Source organism: Rutilus rutilus (assembly GCF_951802725.1).
Source record: "Rutilus rutilus genome assembly, chromosome: 12".
NCBI classification, from domain to species: domain Eukaryota; kingdom Metazoa; phylum Chordata; class Actinopteri; order Cypriniformes; family Leuciscidae; genus Rutilus; species Rutilus rutilus.
The window spans coordinates 6,735,244-6,758,082 of NC_140217.1; the positions used below are offsets into that span (position 1 = coordinate 6,735,244).

At 36.5% G+C, this 22,839-nt stretch overlaps 1 protein-coding gene across 1 annotated transcript; it reads left to right on the forward strand.

Moving 5' to 3' along the window:
• Window positions 1–1,165: 1,165 nt before the first annotated feature.
• On the forward strand, window positions 1,166–3,715 carry LOC311301274 (serine/threonine-protein kinase pim-1-like; the record flags this gene model as incomplete). Its single annotated transcript, XM_084426240.1, has 7 exons — window positions 1,166–1,373; window positions 2,149–2,340; window positions 2,477–2,559; window positions 2,682–2,732; window positions 2,844–3,219; window positions 3,331–3,501; window positions 3,612–3,715. 7 exons carry the CDS (start codon window positions 1,166–1,168, stop codon window positions 3,713–3,715), a joined length of 1,185 nt encoding a protein of 394 aa, XP_084282366.1.
• Window positions 3,716–22,839: the final 19,124 nt, after the last annotated feature.

A 22,839-nucleotide genomic window follows, 5' to 3' on the forward strand; every position in this document is an offset into this window, starting at 1 on the left:
CACGTGTAACGTGGTCACGCTCATTGAATGCGACGAACAAATCGAATGATATAGCATTTAACCACTTAATTAATTCGTGTGATTTAGTACGAATTCGCCTTGACTGTGTTGTTACATGCAATGAACAAATCCTACGATTCCATACAACCCAGACCTGGAGACGTCATCGTAGCGCACGAATCGATTTTCAGCTGCTGTTGCGAATTACGAATTATTAGAACGCATTATGACGTAAATTCAAACAGAAACCGTTTGTTGGGTTGACGACGAGACATTTGTATTTTATGACTTTAATGTGTGGAGAAAGTGGTTTTTAATGAGTTTGGAGCATTTTATGAGGATAGTTTGGAGGATATTTCTTTGTGTGGACTTTTTGAAGGAGTTTAGAGTTTCTGAGGAGAGTTTTATTCTTAATTTATTTGTTTTTATTTTGGTTGGAAGCGTTTCTTTTACTTTTGCTTTCTTCTTGAGTATTAGGTAGACTTTGTTTTTAAAGAATATTTTAGATAGCTCACACTGGTGAAAGACAAGGTAAGTGTTTTAATTTTGCATTGTTTATTATTGATATTGATATAGTATGATGTTGTTAGATTGATTAAACTAACAAACAAATGTGTGCAAGTTTACCAATTTAATCTCAAATTGCCCCTGCTAAATAAGCACATATTGTAGGCCTACTCCTCTGATATGAAAAAACTGCACGTCTGTGTGACTCTCAACCGTGTTTGACAGCTGCTTCTCTGCTAATAGTGAAGCTGTACGTTTAACTGCTTCAAGAACAGTGGCCACTGAGAAATGTCATTGTCATGTAAGTAACTTAGCTTTACAGTTGCAAGTTTCAATGCATGTGTACATTGCCATCTTTGTGCGAGAAATTGCGGGAGAAAGAAAGCTTTCCATATATAATAAAATATTATCTCATTGGAAAAACATGCAAATTGTTTGTTATTTTTATCCTATTTTTTGTCATATTTGTTTTCTTGGTCACATGTCTTTCTGGGTTTTGGTTCATTTGCTGTTGTAGGCTGTAACGACCTTTGAAATAACTGAAATCATTTGAGCCCTATGTTATAGTAATGATGTTAACAAGAACAAATGTAAAATCTTAACTGCTGCTGCTCTTTCAGCCTCACGCCGCTTCAGATCCAGTGCTGGTTTCACCCAGATGGCTGTTCAGGAGTTTGAGAGGTTAGACTTTTGTGAACGCATTCAGAAACCACTGTCGAAACCAACCCAGCCATGGAGTCAAAAGGTGTCTGGCAAGATCGCTCCTCTGCATTCTGAGTCGACTCAAAGGAAGAGGAAGCGGCCGAGCTCTGAGGATGAAGATCCCACCACTTCATTCGAGAGACCCGCCAAACGCTCTTGTGAAGGTCAGGCTTATTCTTAAAACATTGCTGAATTACATGATTTGCTATTGAAAATGTACCAGTACCAGTTTTTACTTAAAGATTTAATTTATTTTTTATTACTGTTATTATTATTGACTTTATTTTATTATTGACCTAACCTATTAACTTCACCTCAGGGGGAACTTCAAATATTAGGTCAAAGAGGTTCAGCTGACAAAACAGTTGGGGAATCCCTGCATTGCATGTTAATATGAATTTTAATGTGTTTGAAAGACAAAAGCCTTCCAAAGACAGTAATACATGTTAAATGACACACTGAGTGAGTGATAATTCAAATAAATGTGTTCATCGGAGGTGATTAGATATGAAATGTTGCACTGTTGAGAAAACACTTCTTAAAAGTGAAATGATTTCTGTAAATCCAGTGATCAAATTCTGTGTGGGTCTCAGTTTTCAGTGGCTGGTCTGTGTGTGTGATTATTTCTGAGTTGAGTTTTATTTCATTTATTTGTTTTATTTCAAAGGTTGGCAGGGTTTCTTTTATTTTTATTTTTTTATTTTTTTCAATATAGCCTATGGCTTACATTGGTGAAAGTGTTTTATTTTTCAGATGTTTATTATTGGTATGTTATGTTATGGTGTTCTGCAATCAAATAAAATAAAAGTGTATAAAAAAGGGAAATATGTGCCATTTTGGGTCATAGAGAGAGACCCGTGTTATAGTAATGATGTTAAAAATAACAAGAACAATGTAAAACTGTGTGAAATAGATTCTTACCTGCTGCTGCTCTTTCAGCCTCAGGCCGCTTCAGATCCAGTGCTGGTTTCACCCAGATGGCTGTTCAGGAGCCACAATCAAAGCCAACCCAGTCATGTAGTCAAAAGGTGTCTGGTAAGATCGCTCCTCTGCATTCTGAGTCGACTCAAAGGAAGAGGAATGAAGATCCCACCACTTCATTCGAGAGACCCGCCAAACGCTCGTGTGAAGGTCAGGCTTATTCTTAAAACATTGCTGAATTATTATTTCCACTGAAAATCTTCATCCACTGATTGATCTTAAGTAACATTCTTTAAGAATTTTAGTTACATGTTTTCACTTGAAGATATTTCTTGTTATGTTGCAGAAGAGTATATAAAGGGCCCATTGCTGGGTAAAGGAGGATTTGGCTCTGTGTATGCCGGGATCCGCAGCTCTGATGGATTGCCAGTAAGACGTTTATTCAACAGCCCTTATTCATGATGCTGTGGCATAGCTCGTAATCTATACAGAGCTATGTGGTTATTGTCAGAATTACCAGGTGTCATTTACTGTGGTTTATCTGTATGCAGGTTGCTATCAAGTATGTCTCTAAAGACGAGGAGCACGAGGAGATAGAAATTGTAAGTTCAGTTTTGAATCTGTTGTGGCTATTTGATGTCTTATTGGTTTGCATCTGCATTTAGCCCTCCAATGATAATTCAAGAATATCATGTCCTCTTTTGCCACTGCAGGACGGTCAGGGTCTGCTGCCGCTGGAAGTGGCATTGATGACCCGGGTCAATTCAGCTCCTGCCTGCCCCAATGTCCTGCAGCTCGTGGACTGGTTTGACCATCCCAGCCGCTACGTCATGATCCTGGAACGCCCAGATCCTTGCCAAGATCTGCAAAGATTCTGTGAGGAGAATGATGGCTGTCTGAATGAGAGCCAGGCCAAGAAAGTGCTGGTGCAGCTCATCAATGCTCTCAAACACTGCAAGAGCCGCAAGGTTTTCCACCGGGACGTAAAGCCACAAAACCTGCTCATTTGCACCGATTCACAAGAGATCAAGCTGCTGGACTTTGGCTGTGGAGATCTGCTGAAGGACTCAGAGTACAAATCGTTTGCAGGTGGATGTTCTTATACGTGGTTATATTTGTGATCATCTAATAGATGAGACATCTCTCTGTTTTGGACTGGAAACTTTTCAGCTGATCTCTTCCTCTTCTTGGGTCTCTCAGGCACTCCTTCATACACCCCTCCTGAGTGGTTTCATTCCCACAGATATCGTGCTGGACCTGCTACTGTTTGGTCACTGGGTGTGACGCTCTACAACCTCCTGTGCGGTTCTGTACCTTTCAGAAGCGCAAAGAGGGTCCGCAGACTGCGCTTCCCTAGTCATCTGTCTGCAGGTAAGAGATAGCAAACATTCAGTTGTTCACAAAGAGGAGACAGAAATTGTGGCCAGAGCAAGAAGTTCATGTTGTGTTATTGAAGTCAAGTACTGTGTTGTATGTAACAGGTTGCCGTCATTTGATAAGATGGTGTCTTAGAGCAGCAGCGGACGACCGTCCCAGCTTACAGGACATTGACCAGCATCCCTGGTTACACTGCACAGGTGGCTAATTACATCACACCTCTCTGAATGTTCATTGCATTTTTCTATCAGGATAAATGTAGACAATCGGTTGTAATTATTCACATAGGCTGAGCTGAAGTGTAGTGCACAGGAACGGCAGAGACAGCTGGACACCTGCAGTGAAGACGAGTGTAACCTGGGTCCATCCTTAAAAATATTCTTGTTTGCCGTAACCTGACCGAGCCTGTCAATTTAGGACCGACCCAATTATTATAAAAAATGTTTCCTTTTAGTCCGACCGACTTGCCGGTTGTAAACTTGCGTTAAGACCGACCGATTTTTTTTTACTCTTCAAACAACTAATACAAATGCAATAAAACAATATTAATTATATTTTAGTAAGTAATGTGAATATAAATTGCTTAGGCCAACATACAAACGTAGGCTACGTTCTTTCTTTTAAATAAAAAAAATCATCGCGTCATCTATGATTGTTAGGGCTGTAACGATATGCGATATGAAACCAAAATCGCAAAACTCAGATCCACGAACCTGTGTCGCGGTGTGAGAAGGCAGAATCGCGACACACCCCTTCCAACTCCTAGAGTTATCCTTCCCGTCCAGATCCAATGCTACCACATCTTTAAATTACTATTGGGCAATTCCAGCGTTATGGACGTGACATTTGCAGTCAAAACTTGAAATATAAATTCTCCGAAAATGCATTTAATACCAATATATTGAAACGTCTGTTTATATATCCATACTCCCTTAACCCTCTGAGGTCGGCAAACGCGCCCGCGCGTTTTGCTGGATTTTCTTCACATTGTAGCATTTTAATAAAGGAGTCCAGACATTAGAAAAATATCAGTCTACACATACGTTTTATATTTAATATGAGGGAAATACACATGCGTTACGGACGTGACACAAAAAAGCCACTTTTAGGTGGCAAAATATTTGTTTGTAATTCTATGAATTACACTGCGCAAATCAAAAGTAATACTACCCACCGGATGAAGAAGGGTTGGCTCTCCACAGAACATAAAATATAAATTTTATTTTATTTTTCGTGTTCGCATTTATGAGGAAAAAACAATGTTACGGACGTGACAGTTCTCCGTTACGGATGTGAGTGCTCTGAAAGCGGCACTAAAAGACTGCTTTAAACCTTTCACAGAACTCAAACAGGCATTTAAAACACCAAATATTTAGGATTGGCATATCAAGCAAAATAATATTCGATGATTGTTCGAAAATCGTATACCTCTCCCCCCACATGCTCACCGGTAAGACGGCGTTCGCTCAAATGCCGCTCCGACATTAAATTTCTCTGTACTGTAGGCTAATAGGCCTTTGTTGTAGCTTTGTCATTAAAGAAAACGATTTAGTTTCATTTTTATGTTTAAATAAAGTAAAAAATGTTTTCATCTATGTTGATTATATGAAGAGTGAAAAGCATGAGACTGATTTTGATTTAAAGCCTTTCTTTAAAGTGAATTTCGTTTTGTATTAATCTTAATTTTAATCAATGTTTCATCAACCAATTGCCTGGATTTAATAAGTAAGAAGTAAATATAGCAGGCAATATAATCAGGACACGGAGGCGCTGGCGCGTGAACTGGAGCTCATCTCATAAATTAACCGAAACTCAGCGTAAGCTACTTGCCTCACAGACCTGAGAAATATATCTATAGAAAGCTTGAAATGTGTACTTTTAAACAAAACAATTCAAAACGAAAGAAAACAGACTGCTTTTTGCTTATGTAATCCGTATGAACTGTGCATTTGTCTCTGGCGAGATCGCGAGTCGGCATCGGCAACTTCATCTCTGCAGCCGACACTGACACAGAAAACACTTGTTTATAATAAACAAGTGAAATGTCTCCTTGTCTTGCTATATTTGACATATTCATGATCATTGCTTTTGCCGGTTCTTTGTGACAGCTTTTAGGTGCATTATTGGCAGTGCCACCCTTACATGTTACATGAACGCGCCACCACCGCTCAATAGTTAATATTGTTCTTTGGTGTTCAGTTTATACAGGTTTTTCAAATGTTATTTAATAAAAAAAAAAAAAAAATCTTCTCAAAATCTCTCTTTTTTCTCTCGACACTGCTTTAAAGTAACAACATGTAGTTTTTCAACCTTCATAATATATTTCCAAGACCCTTGTGATGGTAAATCGACTTACAATAGGTTGAATGACACGTCTGCCAGAGCCTGACGGGGTCTGTATCGCTTTTACTGGCACTATGTAACTTCGGGGTGCGGGTAGTAACCAGAGCTCAAAAAGAACTACAAAATTCGACTGCTTTACGGCATACGTCACTTCGCCAATCACTTCCTCAAATTCGGCCGTGACAGGCCAACCAGCGCGTTTGTTTTCGTGCGTGTGTTTTGTCATGGCTGAAGCAGCAGCGAAACGTAAGAAGTCCAAGGTTTTGTCGGAGTAGAGTCGGAAGAGGAAAAGGGAGAGTGATAAACTGAAAGGCAGGACGAGGATCAATATTGGTCGAGCGTTTGCTCGCTGGCGTGAGCTTATCGTCAGACCGATGCTGACTTGGCCGTCATGCTGTTGAACTAGTAAGTAAATTGCTTGCATACTATCTTTAGTTTTTCTAATCTGTTGTCTGCCTGGCTACGTTACGGAAACTATCTGGTCCTCCATTTATCTTCATGAATCAGCTAACGTTAGTAGATGTGCGAATTATCAATCTGGTAGCTAGTAAACACTAACATGCTAGTTTTAGATGGTTAGGATGCTATTGCTATCATTCTCGTTCAGATTTGAGCATTGCAATCGACATGCAAATCGCAAATGTTTGAGTTAAAATGTTTAGTCTACTAAACATGTATAAATTATGAAAGGAGGAAGATTAATAATATTATCATTGCCCATATGAAAAAAACCTGCATGCTTCATATACAGTAACAGCCCGTTCTCATCCCAAGTCGTCATATACTGACGCTTTCAAAATTTCTTCAATATCTGACGCACAAAGCACCCTTTAGCGTCCATATGAGACGCATAACCCGACCACAGACCTAAACCTGCCCATAACCGAAGCGTTTCATATTGACGCTAAGGGTGCTTTGTGCGTCGGATATTGAAGAATGTTTGAAAGTGACGATTTGGGGATAAGAATGCGTTGACAGTAACCGTAAATCATTTTACGACAGCGGTAATGGACAATTCCGCTTCCAACCTGTAGGGCGACCGCAGAGGAAAAGTTCCATGTTGTTGCTTTAACTTGGCACTTCTGGAAAACTTCTGGAAATGCTGTCACTGACGTAACGGTATGCAAATTTGTTTAAATTCATACCTACATAATCACCATGACCAAAATGTTACTTTTTTTTTTTACATTGAATCTTGAAAAAAAAAATATAGACCTACCTACCGACCCTTTTTTTTTTTTTTTTGCTGTTACTGCAAACCAAAATATTTTGAAGGATGGCTTGAACATCAGGCATTTCGTGATGCTCTGCTTCACTCTGGACCATGAAGGACTCCATGTGGATGCTGGAGGAGCTGAACACGCAGCGCCAGCTGAAACCATGATGCTCAAGAGATAAATGCAGTAAATGAAGAGATGTCATATCGATCACATTCGATAAGTTCAGTATGGAGTACCACAAGGCTCAGTACTAGGACCGTTGCTGTTCAAGTACATGCATGTACTTGAGCGAGCACTTAACCCATTATAGTCCTTCACGTCTACTGCGATCTCAAAATTCTGGCCAGTTGATAATACCTAGAATATCAAAATCAACTGCAGGCGGTAGATCCTTTTCCTATTTACCACCTATACTCTGGAACAGTCTTCCTAACATTGTCTGGGAAACAGACACACTCTGTCAGTTTAAAATAGACTAAAAATGCATCTCTTTTACCTGGCATTCATATAGAACATTATACATTTCTATTATTCAAATCAGTTATTAGGCTGCATAGATAAGGTCAGCCAGAACCAGGGACACTTCCTATAACACCTGATGTACTCGTTACATCATAAGAAGAATGGTATCTACGCTAATGTTAGTCTTTCTGTTTATTCCGAGATTTACTGAAGTCAGCTGGATCCGGGCTGTATCCAGATCAGATGGTGAACCTGCGCCTGCCCTGGACCCATCCACAACGCATCTCTGATACCCCTTTTCCACCAACAAGAACCAGGTGCTGGTTCGGAGCTAGAGCTAGTGCCGGTTCGGAGTTGGTTCGACTGAAGAACCGGTTTTCTTTTCCACAGGCTTAAGAGCCAACGCAGAGCCAGGTCTTACGTCACAGCTACGTCTCATCTTTCTCGGCAACGTTAGCGCGGCGGCGCCAAACACAAACACAATATCAACAATGGCGCACGTTGCTTTGCTATTGATGTTCATGGCTTTGCGGACCTACATCGGCATCCAAACACGCGGATCCAACGTGTTCGCGCGGCTCGCCATTATTTGTACAGACGGAGATTACAAGCGAGAGTAACGGCATGTACATAACATTTATTTTTAACAATAAAATGCCGACTTTAGCCTTAGATTTATATTTTAGATCGCGTCCATCGTGTTTAGCTGCTGTTAGCTCGATTAGCTGCTATTTGAAAATGGCGGTCACAAGTTTCTCTTCAGTCTTGTTGGTCACGGTAACCCCGCCCCCAGCCTCTGACGCAAGCGGTTCTTTCTTGGCTCCGTTCTAGACCCTGCAATGATTTGGTGCTACTTAATGTAGCAGATTGGGAATTTCTCTTTGTTTCTCCCCCTGGTGGAGAACTGAATTATCTGCCCAGTGAATTTAGTGGTGTCAGGTAACCGTCTGGTGACTAATTACCATGATTGCACTCTAAATAAAAATGCAGCATTCAAATGGCTGGGGATGTTACTTTTTGCATCCTGGTTGCCTGTTCCTAGTGGAGTCGTGTGGTTCGGGGCATTTAGTCTGCTCCTTGCGTGATCAGGTATGTGAATGAGCGGAATATGGAATGTGATTTTATAATATTAGTGTGTAATTTTAAAGTTTGTGTCCTGCAGTCACTACACAATTTGAGTGCAGCGAGAACCTGTACAGTCGTGTTAGAATCATTGAAAACGCAGTGAGTATGATCTCTTTTCTGGTGGATCGTTTCATGTTTATAAAAAAAAGTTAATTTCACTGCTGTGTGTGCGTGCAGGTTGGAAGGAACGTGCATAACAGGCTTGCTTCCAGCTCTGAGCGGTGTAAGCTTATCTTTAATGGCAAGACGCACGGCCCTGGATTACGCTGCTGTTTTGTTTCTATTTTGAATGTTGTTTTATTTTCATTAATGTCTTTGTTTTGTGGTATTTTCTTTTATTAGTAATTGTTATAATCTGTATGATTTTGATTTCCTTTCTTTGTTTATATAATTTGTAATTAATGTAAGCGCTCGGGTCTCCTGTGGCCAATGGTAGAAAGGGTACTTTGCCCACCTCTCTTTTTGGGGGTATTGTGTTTAACACTTGAGTGTGAGTTTCTTATTCCCTTTCTAGTGTGCAACACCAGTGTGAGTGGTTGGTTGTAGTGAGCGATTACTGTTTGGGGTGGGGCAGGATTCTCTTTCCCTGTTAGTGTCTTTTGACGACCCAAGTGCTGCCCGTAATGTTTAAATCTTTATTTTTATTTTATTTTATTTTAAGTACCTTTTTCTTGTATGTGTTGGTAATGTAAAAGGTAAATGTATTGAAGGTACTTGTTAGTGACTGTCATGTGCAATAAAACAAAAATTGTTTTAATTGGCAGAACTGTCTCAGTCCTCTCTGGAAAGAACGAACCTGGGGTTTAGATTTTCTGAGTACTAGTATATCTTGGGGTGAAAGTCCCTAGGTGGCGTAGTTGGCTACAGTTAAGACTTTGAGTATCTTCACGTGAGCTTTTGCTTATCTTAGTTCTAATCTTGCTCTCCGCCTCACCATCGTGCCACATTAAGAACCAGTTTTACTGGTTCGGAGCTGGTGCTTTGGCGGTGGAAAAACAAAGAACCGATTTGAAACTAGGCTCTGGCTCCGAACCAGCACCAGCTCTGCCTTGGTGGAAAAGGGGTATGAGGTGCCAGCCTCATCACCCTTGTAAAGGCCTCATCGACACAACTGCCATCGGCACTGATCCTCAACAAACTCGTCTGCATACCGGCGTGATGACTCCGGCTTCCAACCAGATGGAACTGGATAAATATTCTGAATGTTCTGATCCAGTCTGACGTCTGACCTATAATGCTGCCTGAATCATGATCATACACTGTTCATTCATTGGCCAGAGGAGAACTGGCCCCCCTGACTGAGCCTGGTTTCTCCCAAGATTTTTTTCTCCATTCTGCCACCTGATGGAGTTTTGGTTCCTTGCCACTGTTGCCTTGGCTTTTGGCTTGCTTAGTTGGGGACATTTAATATTCAACAATATTATTGATCTGCCTCACTTAATGTGAGCGATGACACAATTTTCTTCTAGAAACAAACTTTGTTGTATTATTTTCATGTTATCAATGTGAAGCTCCTTTGATACAATCTGTATTGTAAAAAGTGCTATATAAATAAAGGTGACTTGACTTGATAAAAGAACATATAGACACTTTATAATCGTATTAGATAATTGCATTTGAAAGAGAAGTAATTGTATTTGAAAGAGAAGTAATTGCATTACTTTCAATGAAAACATCTGAAATAGATTTGTAAAAGGTGTTTTAATGCATGTTTGCATTTTTTGTTTGTATTGCATTTACACTGTTCTGACCACTAGGGGTCACAGAGGAGACGGGTGTCGGACTGTTTCGAAGCCTCGACACAATACGACACATTTGCTTCAACTGTTTCAGTTTTCCACGAAGCCTCAATCTGCCCATCACTAGCATGTAATTATTTTAATAAGGGAGGGTGACAAAATACAAGCATTAAAACATAATGTAACAAACCACTGGAAGTGAGTGTAGACTAACCAAACTGCAGTTTTATTTAAATTCAAACATGAACAAAATACCAACTAAACAAAGAATGAGAATTATAAAATAAGACATGAAAACAAGAACATGAACAAAACTCAAAACCAAATGCGACACAAGGCAGTATTTAAATTAGAACAGGAAGACTGAGGGAGAGGAATAAGGAAACCTGATTAATTTCATTAAGAAATTTGTCATGGGCAACAAGTTTGCCATTACAAATAAGCACATAACATCCTCAACATATATTCACACAGCCTCTTGCCATTACTGTACATATAAACACACAATAAAATGTCCACCCATGTACATTCAACAGTCTTACAACACAAAACAGCCTATAATACAATATACTGTAGAATATCAACATGACACTAGAATTTAAACCTAAAAGGATAAGGTAAAAAATGTATGTAAAACACAGAAGAGACTCAAAATTGGCAGTTATAAATAAGGGTTGGTTTATATTGGTTATATATTGTTTTCTGGGACCCGTGTACTAATTGCTAAAAGTGATTGAAAGCAGTGACTTGGAAATCTATTAACAGATAAAAACAGGATACATTAATTAAAGCAAATTGATTTGAATAAAAAAGTAATTAAATGTAATAAAAATCGAATCGAAATTGTTTGTAGAATTTGTTCAGCCTCCCTGGTAACAGCTTCAAGTTAAACATTACTATGGCAAGCTGTTTTAATATTTAATGCACTTTTTATTTTACTATATCTCTTTACATAAATATTTTTTTCTACTTAAAAACTGAAGTAGCACGATTCCGAAAATTCCGTGATGGGCCCACGGAAAAAGGTTGTGGGTGGGCTTACATTTCCATGACACGCAGGACAACAACGGGACGGTTGGGTTTAGGAGAAAAAGAACGGGACGGTTGGGTTTAGGAAACTTGACACACAGGACGCGATCCCTGGTCTCCTGGGTGAAAGTCCTGTGTTGTTTGACCCATCCACCACCCCAACCAACCGGATTTTCGGCCTTTCATACTACTCGCTACCGTAGTCGCTCTTAATGCTACGGAATTGTGCTGACCATCACGAAAAGGAAAAAAAAGATAAACGTGTCCGTGTACTGTACATGAATCAATAGATTAAATTACGTGACCATTTCACGAACTGCCGTGAGACTGGGCTGGTCTGACAGGGTGGGGGGCGTGGCATCACAACCCTAATGCTATTTGTGCCTAATGCATGCTAATGCACAACCCTAGTGCTTATTTATTGTATATAATTATTTTTCATTCGATACTAGTACCTATTTAATAGATACTATAGTAGTTATTTGTTAGGTACTAGTACTTATTTATGAGACACTAGTATATTTTTTAATTGTAGTAACATTTCTTATCTTACTAGTCAAAACTGTTTTTTTACTCATCTTATGTTATGACTAGTCAGAACGACCACTGTAGAGTTAAATTAAAAATCTTAGTAACATTTGGAATAAATACTTTAGTATCTAATAAATAGGTTCTAGTATCTAATGAATAAGGACTAATAACTAAAGAGTACTATCTAATAAATAAGTACTAGTATACCAATTTAATAGGCACTAGAATCTAATTAATAAGTAGTGTCTATTTAATAGGTACTAGTATCTAATGAATGAGTACCAGTCTCTAAAAAATAAGAACTATCTAATGAATAACTACTAGTATCTTTTAAAAAGGTACTAGTATCTAAAGACTAGGCACTAGTACCTAAATAATAAGCACTTGTACTTAATGGAATAGATATTAGTATCTAAAAAATAAGTACTAGTAGCATGAAAAAAGATACTAGTAGGTTTTAAGGATTAAATGTTAAAACGGCTTGCCATAACATGAAGGAGTATGTGATGAATGTAAAGTAACTGCAACACAGAAAAAAATAATGAATTACATTATAATTTTTGGATTTTACATAAAATGTATAAAAAGCATGGTAAATATTATGGTAGCTGTGCTTTTACTATACATAACAAGGTTACTACAGTAACTGTGGTAAAAGCACGGTAAGGGTTATGGTTACTGTGCTATAACTACAAAATACCACAGTAAAACTTCTGTAACTTTGGTAAAAGCATGGTAAGGTTTGGTGTTACTGTACTATAAATACAAAATACCACAGTAGAAGTAGTTGTAGTTACTACCATGGCCGGAGTGGGACCCTCAACTTTGTTTCTGCATGTCTTCTTGTCATCTTAACTAAACACACATTCGCTGTATATAACAGTTTATTTGGGGGGAAAAAGCAGTGAAGAAGTATGGGGCGCCGTTTGTAAAGCGGCTCACGCTGAAAATAACAGCAACATTTTGTCACATTTAGCTTCAAACAACGTCAAAAATGTATACCAGTTTTTTAAACAGTCACTTTTTAGCACATTTACAACAATATTTGTCAACTTAGAGATATTTTAAATAGTTAAATCTAAATGTTAAATGTTAAATCTAAATGCTAAATCTAAATCTAAATGTTAAATCTAAATGTTAAATCTAAATCTAAATGTTAAATCTAAATATTAAATCTAAATCTAAATGTTAAATCTAAATCTAAATGTTAAATCTAAATGTAAATGTTAAATCTAAATCTAAATGTTAAATCTAAATCTAAATGTTAAATCTAAATGTTAAATATAAATGTAAATGTTAAATCTAAATCCAAATCTAAATGTTAAATCTAAATGTTAAATCTAAATCTAAATGTTACATCTAAATGTTAAATCTAAATCTGAATGTTAAATCTAAATGTTAAATCTAAATCTAAATGCTAAATCTAAATGTTAAATCTAAATCTAAATGTTGAATCTAAATGTTAAATCTAAATGTTAAATCTAAATGTTAAATCTAAATCTAAATGTTGAATCTAAATCCGGTTACCGGCATTTTGAATTTGCATATTAGTTAAATATTTAGTTTCACCCGAAACATTTAGATTCAACATTTAGATTTAGATTTAGATTCAACATTTAGATTTAACATTTAGATTTAACATTTAGATTTAGATTTAATATTTAGATTTAACATTTAGATTTAGATTTAACATTTAGATTTAGATTTAGCATTTAGATTTAACATTTAACATTTAATATTTAGATTTAACATTTAGATTTAACATTTAGATTTAATATTTAGATTTAACATTTAGATTTAGATTTAACATTTAGATTTAGATTTAGATTTAGATTTAATATTTAGATGTAACATTTAGATTTAGCATTTAGATTTAACATTTAACATTTAATATTTAGATTTAACATTTAGATTTAACATTTAGATTTAATATTTAGATTTAACATTTAGATTTAGATTTAACATTTAGATTTAGATTTAGATTTAGATTTAATATTTAGATTTAGCATTTAGATTTAACATTTAACATTTAATATTTAGATTTAGCATTTAGATTTAGATTTAGATTTAACATTTAGATTTAACATTTAGATTTAGATTTAATATTTAGATTTAACATTTAGATTTAGATTTAATATTTAGATTTAACATTTAGATTTAGATTTAACATTTAGATGTAACATTTAGATTTAGATTTAACTACTTAAAATATATCTAAGTTGACAATATTCTTGTAAATGTGCTAAAAAAGTGACCGTAAAAAATTCATACCAGTTTTTTAAACATTTTTTGAAGCTAAATGTGACAAAATGTTGCTGTTATTTTCAGTGTGAGCCGCTTTACAAACGGCGCCCCATAAAGAAGCTTCATTTGGAGGAAAGAAATGCTTCAGTAACCACATAAAGTGCGTATCTATAGCACGAATTATATTTCTCGTATCATTTATACGTCCAAAATTAGTTTTTGCGTACATATGATACGCAGTTTTCGTGATACTTTATGGCGTGTAATATGCACGCCCTCCTCATCCCTAATCCTACCCAAGGGGTTTACAGTGCGTATCATTTGAACGCAAAAACTCGTTTTGGCGTATAAATGATACGAGAAATATCATTCGTGCCTACGCACTTTCATGAGATCGTGTTGGACAGTTCACCTGTGTTCTGACACACACACTCACTCACACACACACAATATGCAACGTGTGTCTTATTAAGAGTGACTTAAAGGGGTGGTTGATTATGATTTCACTTATTTAACTTTAGTTAGTGTGTAATGTGGCTGTTTGAGCATAAACAACATCTGCAAAGTTAACGCTCAAAGCTCAAAGCAAAGGAAGATATTTGCTTTTAAAGAAATCGCTTTTTAAGAACTACAACAAATGGCTGGTAGGGACTACACGACATTTCTCCCGGGTTAGCGACATCACAAACCCTAAAATTTACATAAGCTGCGCCCCAGAACACGATTGATAGATTATCAAGACAGAATATGCTAATCAATGACGATAAGATAACTACACATAAGCTACATAAATTCACCAACTAACCATTCAGAAATGTTGTCTACATGTTGTCACTTCTTATTGAGTCTCTCTCTCCATCATTGTCTGAATCCGGTTTGAACATAAAAGACTAAAAGTTTTAGAAATTTTCAGTGCATGTCTGTGTGAGTGAAAACTGATGTAGCTCCGCCCCCTGTGCGAGGAGCAGCAGCTCATTTGCATCCAGACACAAAACGATGCATTTTTTCTCACCCTCAAAAATTTACCATTTTAACATGCTATATAAAAATATCTGTGGGGTATTTTGAGCTAAAACCTCACATACACACTGTGGGGATATCAAAGACTTATTTTACATCTTGTGAAAAGGGCATTATATCACCCCTTTAAGCAAGTAAGACGTCAAACAAGAAAAGAAGAAATATGAACAGAAGCGGTAAACATGTCTAACATCAACAGAAACCTTTTCATTTTCCTCAGTAAATATTACTTAAACTGTTCTTAAAGGCATCACTGTATAAATGGAAACTTTCATCCTTCATATCTTAGAATGAATTATGATGCGGATGGAGTTTTTAATATCCATGTGACAACGGCAGTCGATATTTCATTAAGATGAATGTAAGCAACAGTCTAAAAATGTCCCATGACAAATCAGCGTATATGAAATAAAACAAGATGTGCAGACGGACACTGAATAACCCTCTCTGCCTCACAGCACTGATGAAAGAAATATTATCCAGATCAGTTAAGATCATATCAGTGCTGACACTCGCTCGCACGTCCTCACACACACGACACGAATGATGACTTTGAGATCAGGCCGCTCCAGATCCAGTGCTGTTTTCACCCAGATGGCTGGTCAGTTTGGGAGGTTAGACTTTGGTGATTAAATTCAGAAACCACTGTCAAAACCAACCCAGCCATGGAGTCAAAAGGTGCCTGGTAATATCGCTCCTCTGCATTCTGAGTCGACTCAAAGGAAGAGGAAGCGGCCGAGCTTTGTGACTTTGAGGCTGTTTTTGAGCAGCATTCCTCCGTGTATGAGTGTAGCGAGTGACCTGAGGTAGAGAAGAGAAGGTGTAGCGTTGTGGAGCGTCCACTGCTGTCAGAAATGAGAAATGTCTTTGTCCATCCCAAATGACTCAGTCCTGATAAACTATGAGTCTTACCCTCAAGTAGAGACACGGCCCAATAACATTTTATAAGACATCGGTCTCGTCTATGTAAACTGAGGGGAAATGAACAGTTTTATTACAATGATCTTCACTTAAGCTTGTGTTTCCAACTCTCTGAAGAATTAGTCTTATTTTTATCTTTTTCTGCTGGAAGCATCATGACGCATCACTTTGACATGAACAGCAAAAAGTGAAAAAACTGTATGTGGATTCTTGAGACTCTAAAGCCATCAACACAATGTCTAAAATGGGTAATTAATACCACAGCAAACATAATAAGTGCATTAGTGGTTCTGAGTGGTGTCTTTAAATGGAGTTTGATTTGCATAATAAATGAAGTCAGTTATTCCCTCGTTTCATCCAAGACAATTATCTGTTCACCTGCCTTACCTGATCAGCTGGATTTTCCTCATGTGAAACAAGATAAGAGGAACTCGGGTTCAAATTCCCTCCAGTATCAACTTGAGTGAGAGCCATGAACTCTCTGGCTGCTCTGATATGATCGGCAGTATTAGTTCATTAAACAAGAAATTTCTATTGAATTACTTCCATTTTAGACACAGTAGCCTATTACAAGTTACTTTGTCTAGTTTTGTTTAACCAATTAAAGTAGTTCTAAACGAAGCCACAACGGTCTCTGAGAAACAGTAGTGGTGCTTCAATCCTTTTTAAGCCAATCGGTTGGGCGAATGATTCAACAACAGTTATTCCTCTTCTTTCAGCAAATCCGTCCATCCAAGACAACTATCTGTTCATCCATCTCTTCTGTTCAGCTGGAAATTCCCCCATATATGAAACAATAAGAGGAACTTTCAAATCCCTCTTCGGTCCTACCAAAATGAGAGCCATGGTCTCTGGTCTCTGTTCAGATTTTAAAAATTGTGTAGCCTAGTGTGTTCCAGTCTAAGCGATCTTGAATTAATCGCTATATAAACTCAAATGGGAGAATCGTGCACAATATTACCCTGTGGTTGCATTAAAAACCCACCTGATTATTGTCGAAATGATCAAGGTTCACATACAGAAAACACTTGGGTTGTTTGTCTTCAGGGATATCTGAACATTTAGTGCTTGTATGTATCTCTCAGTGTTTCCTCAGTAATTGAGCGTTATTCGGACGGGACTAGTTTAACATGGAGAGGTGGGGTAAAGTAATAATTACCAGAGCTTCTCTGTGATTTTAGTCCCGTTCGAATGTGCCATCTCAGTAATCATCACGGACAATGTCAGTAAAGATTACGGCGACGTTTACCTTCAGTAAAAAGTTGTAAAAGTATTAGATTGGGGATGTAAAAAAAATGTCTTGCATCACAATAAGTGTACTGTGATTGTCAAAACATTTTAGTAACTAAACAGAATTGTATTAGGTTTAGTGACAACATGTTACAATGTTTACATGGTACAATTTCTGGTAAGCTATGTTTTTTTTTATTATTGCTTGACACAAATTTCACAATAAAGTTCAGATCTTGTGATTTGATTCAATATTGACTCAATCAGACCTACACAAGATAGGCATACATTTTTCTCAAGAAAAAAAAAAAAACTCACCTAATGCTGTAAACATATAGTAATGCTGAGCCCTATAGTAATATTTAAGATAAAAAATAACTCAAATTAAATATAATGCGTTTTTTTATTATAATAACAACCTTATTTAATGATATATAAGTACAAATATAATAAATATGTAATAGTAGCCTACACATATTTAGCAAAATACTCTCTATAGCTCCTTTTTCTAGCTTAACTTTAACTAAGGTGCTAGCCTATATTCATTAAATGGATTTCCTGAGGTAAATGTTATGTGACATAATTGTTCTCCAGCTGTTGACCCTTTCCGCGGTTGAAAAACACTGATTGATCGGTATTATGTATGAGGAAAATACATTTCGGTAAGTTGTACTTTATCTTTCAACGTTGTTCATTCGTGTTTATTTACTATTAGCTAGTAGAGATGATCGTTCACGTGCTGCTAGGGATCTGTCACGTAGCCTACATTTACAAGCGCCAAAACGGTATTTAGTGTTTGAATTTCGTAATAAAATTGACAGAATCTGAGAGCTGAGATTTTTTTATATCATAAGTAACCTGCTCTGGCTAGTCTGTCGGTCTCCGTGTCTTTGCTTCGCGATTTTTCTGTGCGTGAGAAAATGGATGTGTGGCGTGAGAGCGTGTGAAAAGTGTCAACTGCGTGAGTCTCACACTCAATGCGTGATAGTTGGCAGCCCTGCAGGGTGACCTAGATGATTTAGGAATTCACTCCCAACCTTCCAGCAGCTCAACCTATCTGCTGTGACATTTGTAATCTTCTAAAACTCCTCAAAAATTGATGAGACAAAATAATAGCAGAGGTTTGAGGTTGTTAAGAGTTTATAACTTCTTGAGTTTATAACTTTTTTTCATCTTTAATTTTTGAGTGGTGCATGATAACATTTCAGCTGTCGGTCTGATATAGATTTTTTGTTTTTGTAAACTTTATACTTTTAAAAGTAATACTCTATTCAAGGACAGCTTTTAAAGGGACAGGAACGTTATGTCCTAACAGGTCTGTTGTTTTGATCTGGTGCTGAAATGCTTAGGTTGACAGCTATAAAAAAAATGACCAGTTATATGGTCCTCAGAGTCAGACCAATTGCCAGTAAACAGTCAATTCTATTCATAAACTGAAACAAATGCAAAGTTCCCAAAAATGAGTAATATATAAATCTGACAATAACTGTCTGTTATTGGTTTTCTACTCAACATATTCCCCACAGAGCGCTTGAGTAGGTTTTTCAGTTCGCACACTGTGGGACTGGCAGGTATTAGCTACAGTAATTTTTGAGGTAGTAAGCGAGGCAGGCACCATGGTGAATTGAGATTTTAATTGGGACAGACAGCGCAATGCAGTCAGTGTGAACAGCCTGAGGCAAACAGAAGATGGCGCCACAGTCATATTGTTCTTGGATCAGTATGGCAAGCCATTTTGACTTTTATTCATTCCCAGGATATGGATTTGTGATATGAACAATACAATTTTCACATGCTTATTCTTGATATCAGGAATTCGATTTCTACTAGTAACAATGGCAATTTTTTGATATCAGGAATTACATTTCCACTTTTCTAATTACATTTCTAATTCTTGATAAGCTATCAACAATGACATCATCACTCACAGAAATATGAATTTTTGATATCAAGAATTTAATTTCAACTAGTAAAAATTATTAGATATCTGTAATTGTATTGTCATAGTTAAATGTCACCATAGAAGGCTGCCATTCAAATTCAATCGCTGATATCACAAGTTAATATTCTTAGTTGAAATTCCAAGTTCACATATCAGAAATACAATTCTTAGTAAAAAATCATCTTTTTTTTCCCTTATAAATTCCTGATATCAAAAACTCAATTTTCACTAGTTGAAATGTTAATTATTTATATCTGTAAATGTAATATTACATTTGTTATTTCTGATATCTGAAAATATGTTTCTGATATAAATAATTAGGAGATTTCAGATATCTAAAATGGCTTTAATAACTATCACATTCATGATACCAGAAATTAACATTGTCACTATAGTGATCATTTTTCTTGGTAGCAATTCAATCGTTGATATCCACAAAAGACATTTGCACTAGTAACCATGTAAATAATTATATCAAAGAATAGATATCAAGAATTAGATATCAAGAATACTAGTTGAAATTAAATTCTTGATATCAAGAATTCATATTTCTGTGAATGAAGACATCATTGTTGATAGCCTATCAGGAATTTACATTTTTACTAGTGGAAATGTAATTCCTGATATAAAAAATTGCCTTTGTTACTATAAATCTATTTCTGATAGAATGAGCATTTTAACTAGTGAAAATTGAATTGTTGATATGAAGAATTCATATCCTGGGAATTAATACAATTCAAAACAGCTTGCCATAGAGCCAGTCAAGTGAGTGACACGCAAAGAGGCTCAACCCTGAGGGCGTCATTAAGCTGTCACAAAAGAGGAGAGCACAAGTTGTCGGTTTAGAGAGCTACGAGCCTTGTGGAAGTCAATATTTTGAAGGCTAACTCATTAGATTTGTCTTCATGACTTTTTTTAATAAACTCAGCAGGGATGTTGTTGCCCATAAGGAACTTTTCTGGCTTATTTCGGAGATTATTGATTAAGTGATTTCCCAAGTAAGCAATGGCGAGGTCCTTATGCCACTTGCTTATTTAAAAAAAAAAAAAATTGGCGTAACATTAATGCAAAACTATTCTATGCCTTAAATGTTAAGAAAAGTTTCCCACTTTTTTATCATGTTTTCCCCTGATGTTTCACCATCTTCTGACTCACAGAAAATCACCCAATCGTCCCACATGGTGCCGTGGAAAGTAGAGGGAGCAAATTAGGTGGCTATTTCAGTCTTCTGTAGCTGGAAAGGTGATATCTTCTGCATCCATCTTTCTGAGCATGTGAAAAATTAATTAGGGATATGTACCTGGTGTTGCTGGAAGCAAATGGTACAATGCATAAGTCATCAGGACAGATTGCTGCCTGTCACCTGCACAAAAAGTCACAGCGATAAGCTCATTAATGGCATTCATAGATTTGCCAAGGGAAAATGCCAAAGTGTGTGAGAATGACAGCCTGGACATGCTGTTCCCACACACTTGTCTCGAACTGTCTGTTGTTTTTTTGTACCTCGTTCGCTCACTAGCAGAGGTGGATTGTATTTATCTGTCCCTCATCTACCTCCTCTGCCAAAATGACAGAAGACCAGGGTTATCATCAAAAAATAAACAAATATGATACATATACAAATACAGTGTATTACTTTCATCAAATTATTCTGTATTTTTAATATATTTATATATAAATATATTTATTTTATAATAAATATCCATCCATCTATTCCCTAAAACTTGCATTAAAACGTTATATTCTTATATATATATATACATATATTTATATTAAAACAAGTGCTGTCAAATCAATTAATTGTGATTATTTGCATCTAAAATAAAAGTTTTTGTTTATTTAATATATATCTGTGTATACATATACACATATACACACACACACACACACATAATATATAAATAATAATATATATACACAAAACCTTTATGTTAGATGTGATGAATCGCGATTAATCGATTTGACAGCACTAAAATAAACATACAAATATTATTATATAATATATATTTATGGTATTTATATTTATATTACATGTATTTATATTAAATTCTTTTTATCTCATTTTTATGTAATAAATAGGAATAAACAATCAGGTTGGTAAACCATAAACCATAGGGCCAGCATGTGCAAAGTGTGATCTTTTTTTTTTTGCAGTCTTATATAAACACAAAACGGATGTTTCTGTGTGGGAATGGGTCACTGCAGCATTACCAAAAACTCCCAGAGCTCCTGAACCTGTCGCTGTACACAGAGAACAGGGCTGTGAGTAATGGCTGTATGGGATGCGTTCGCCACTGGAGAGGCTCACAGCCTGTCCTCCATATTCATGATGAGCACATCCTCTTTTTACTGTACTTCCTCTGGAATGTCATCTGTAACCTATTAAATTTTCCGCTCTAACTTTCATGTGAAGCAGTTTGGTGACACCCAATGCCTGATTCTCAAGTGTCCTTGCAATATAGCACACAACAAGTCGTATATTGTCATGCTTTTTTTTGGAATTTAACAGCCTCTGGTCATGCTTTCTTTGTATTACGGAGAGCAGTGTGAACATTCTGTAAAATATCTCCTTTAGAGATTCACAGAACAAAGCCAAAGGCAACATTTCCAGGTCCTGTTCCTTTAAGACTGCAAGCATTTGAGTTACATTTTTAAAGAGGCAGTTAACAAACATCACCACTGAAAAGTTTGGGGTCTGTTTTTAATTAAAAAATTTGGTTAAGAAATTAATACTTTTATTATTCTTTAAGGTTGCATTACTTTGATCGAAAGTGACAAACACTTTATCACAGTTCCAAAAAAAAACCTGATTCAAATAAATGCTGTTCTTTTGAACTTTCTATTAATTAAAGAATTCAAAAAAGGTTTCTACAAAAATATTAAGCAACAGTTTTCAACATTGTTAATAATAAGCAGCAAATCAGCATATTATAATGATTTCTGAAGGACCATGTGACACTGACGACTGGAGTAATGATGCTGAAAATTAAGCTTTGCATCAGAGGAATGCATTTTTAAAGTATATTCAAGTAGAAAACATTTTTTTATACAGATATTTCACAATATTATGTGTTTTTTTTTTTTTTTTGCTGTATTTTTGATCAAAGAAATGCAGACGTGGTGAGAATATGAGATTTCTTCCAAAAAAATGCCCAAAATCTTAATGACCCCAAACTTTTGAATGATAGTGTAGAAAAAGTATGTGAACACTCCTTTCAATAAAGCTTTGGCTATTCCAGTCGTTTCCAGTGTAGTGCACCATGTAGTGTATATGTACAGTAAAGATGTCACACACTGCTGCAGAATTGACAGAGCTGTTGGATTTCCTCATTCAGAATTTCATTTTCCTTTCATCTGCCTTAATTTAGTTTCAGAGCCCGCTTCTGCGTTCTATTTTGGGAGCCCATTTCTGAAGGTTTCAGGAGATTAGAGATGTGAAGCTGAAGCTCACAACAGCTCTTCTGTGCATGACCACGTACAGCTCACCAGAGACCACACATTTCTGAATGCCCAGACCCTCTGTCTG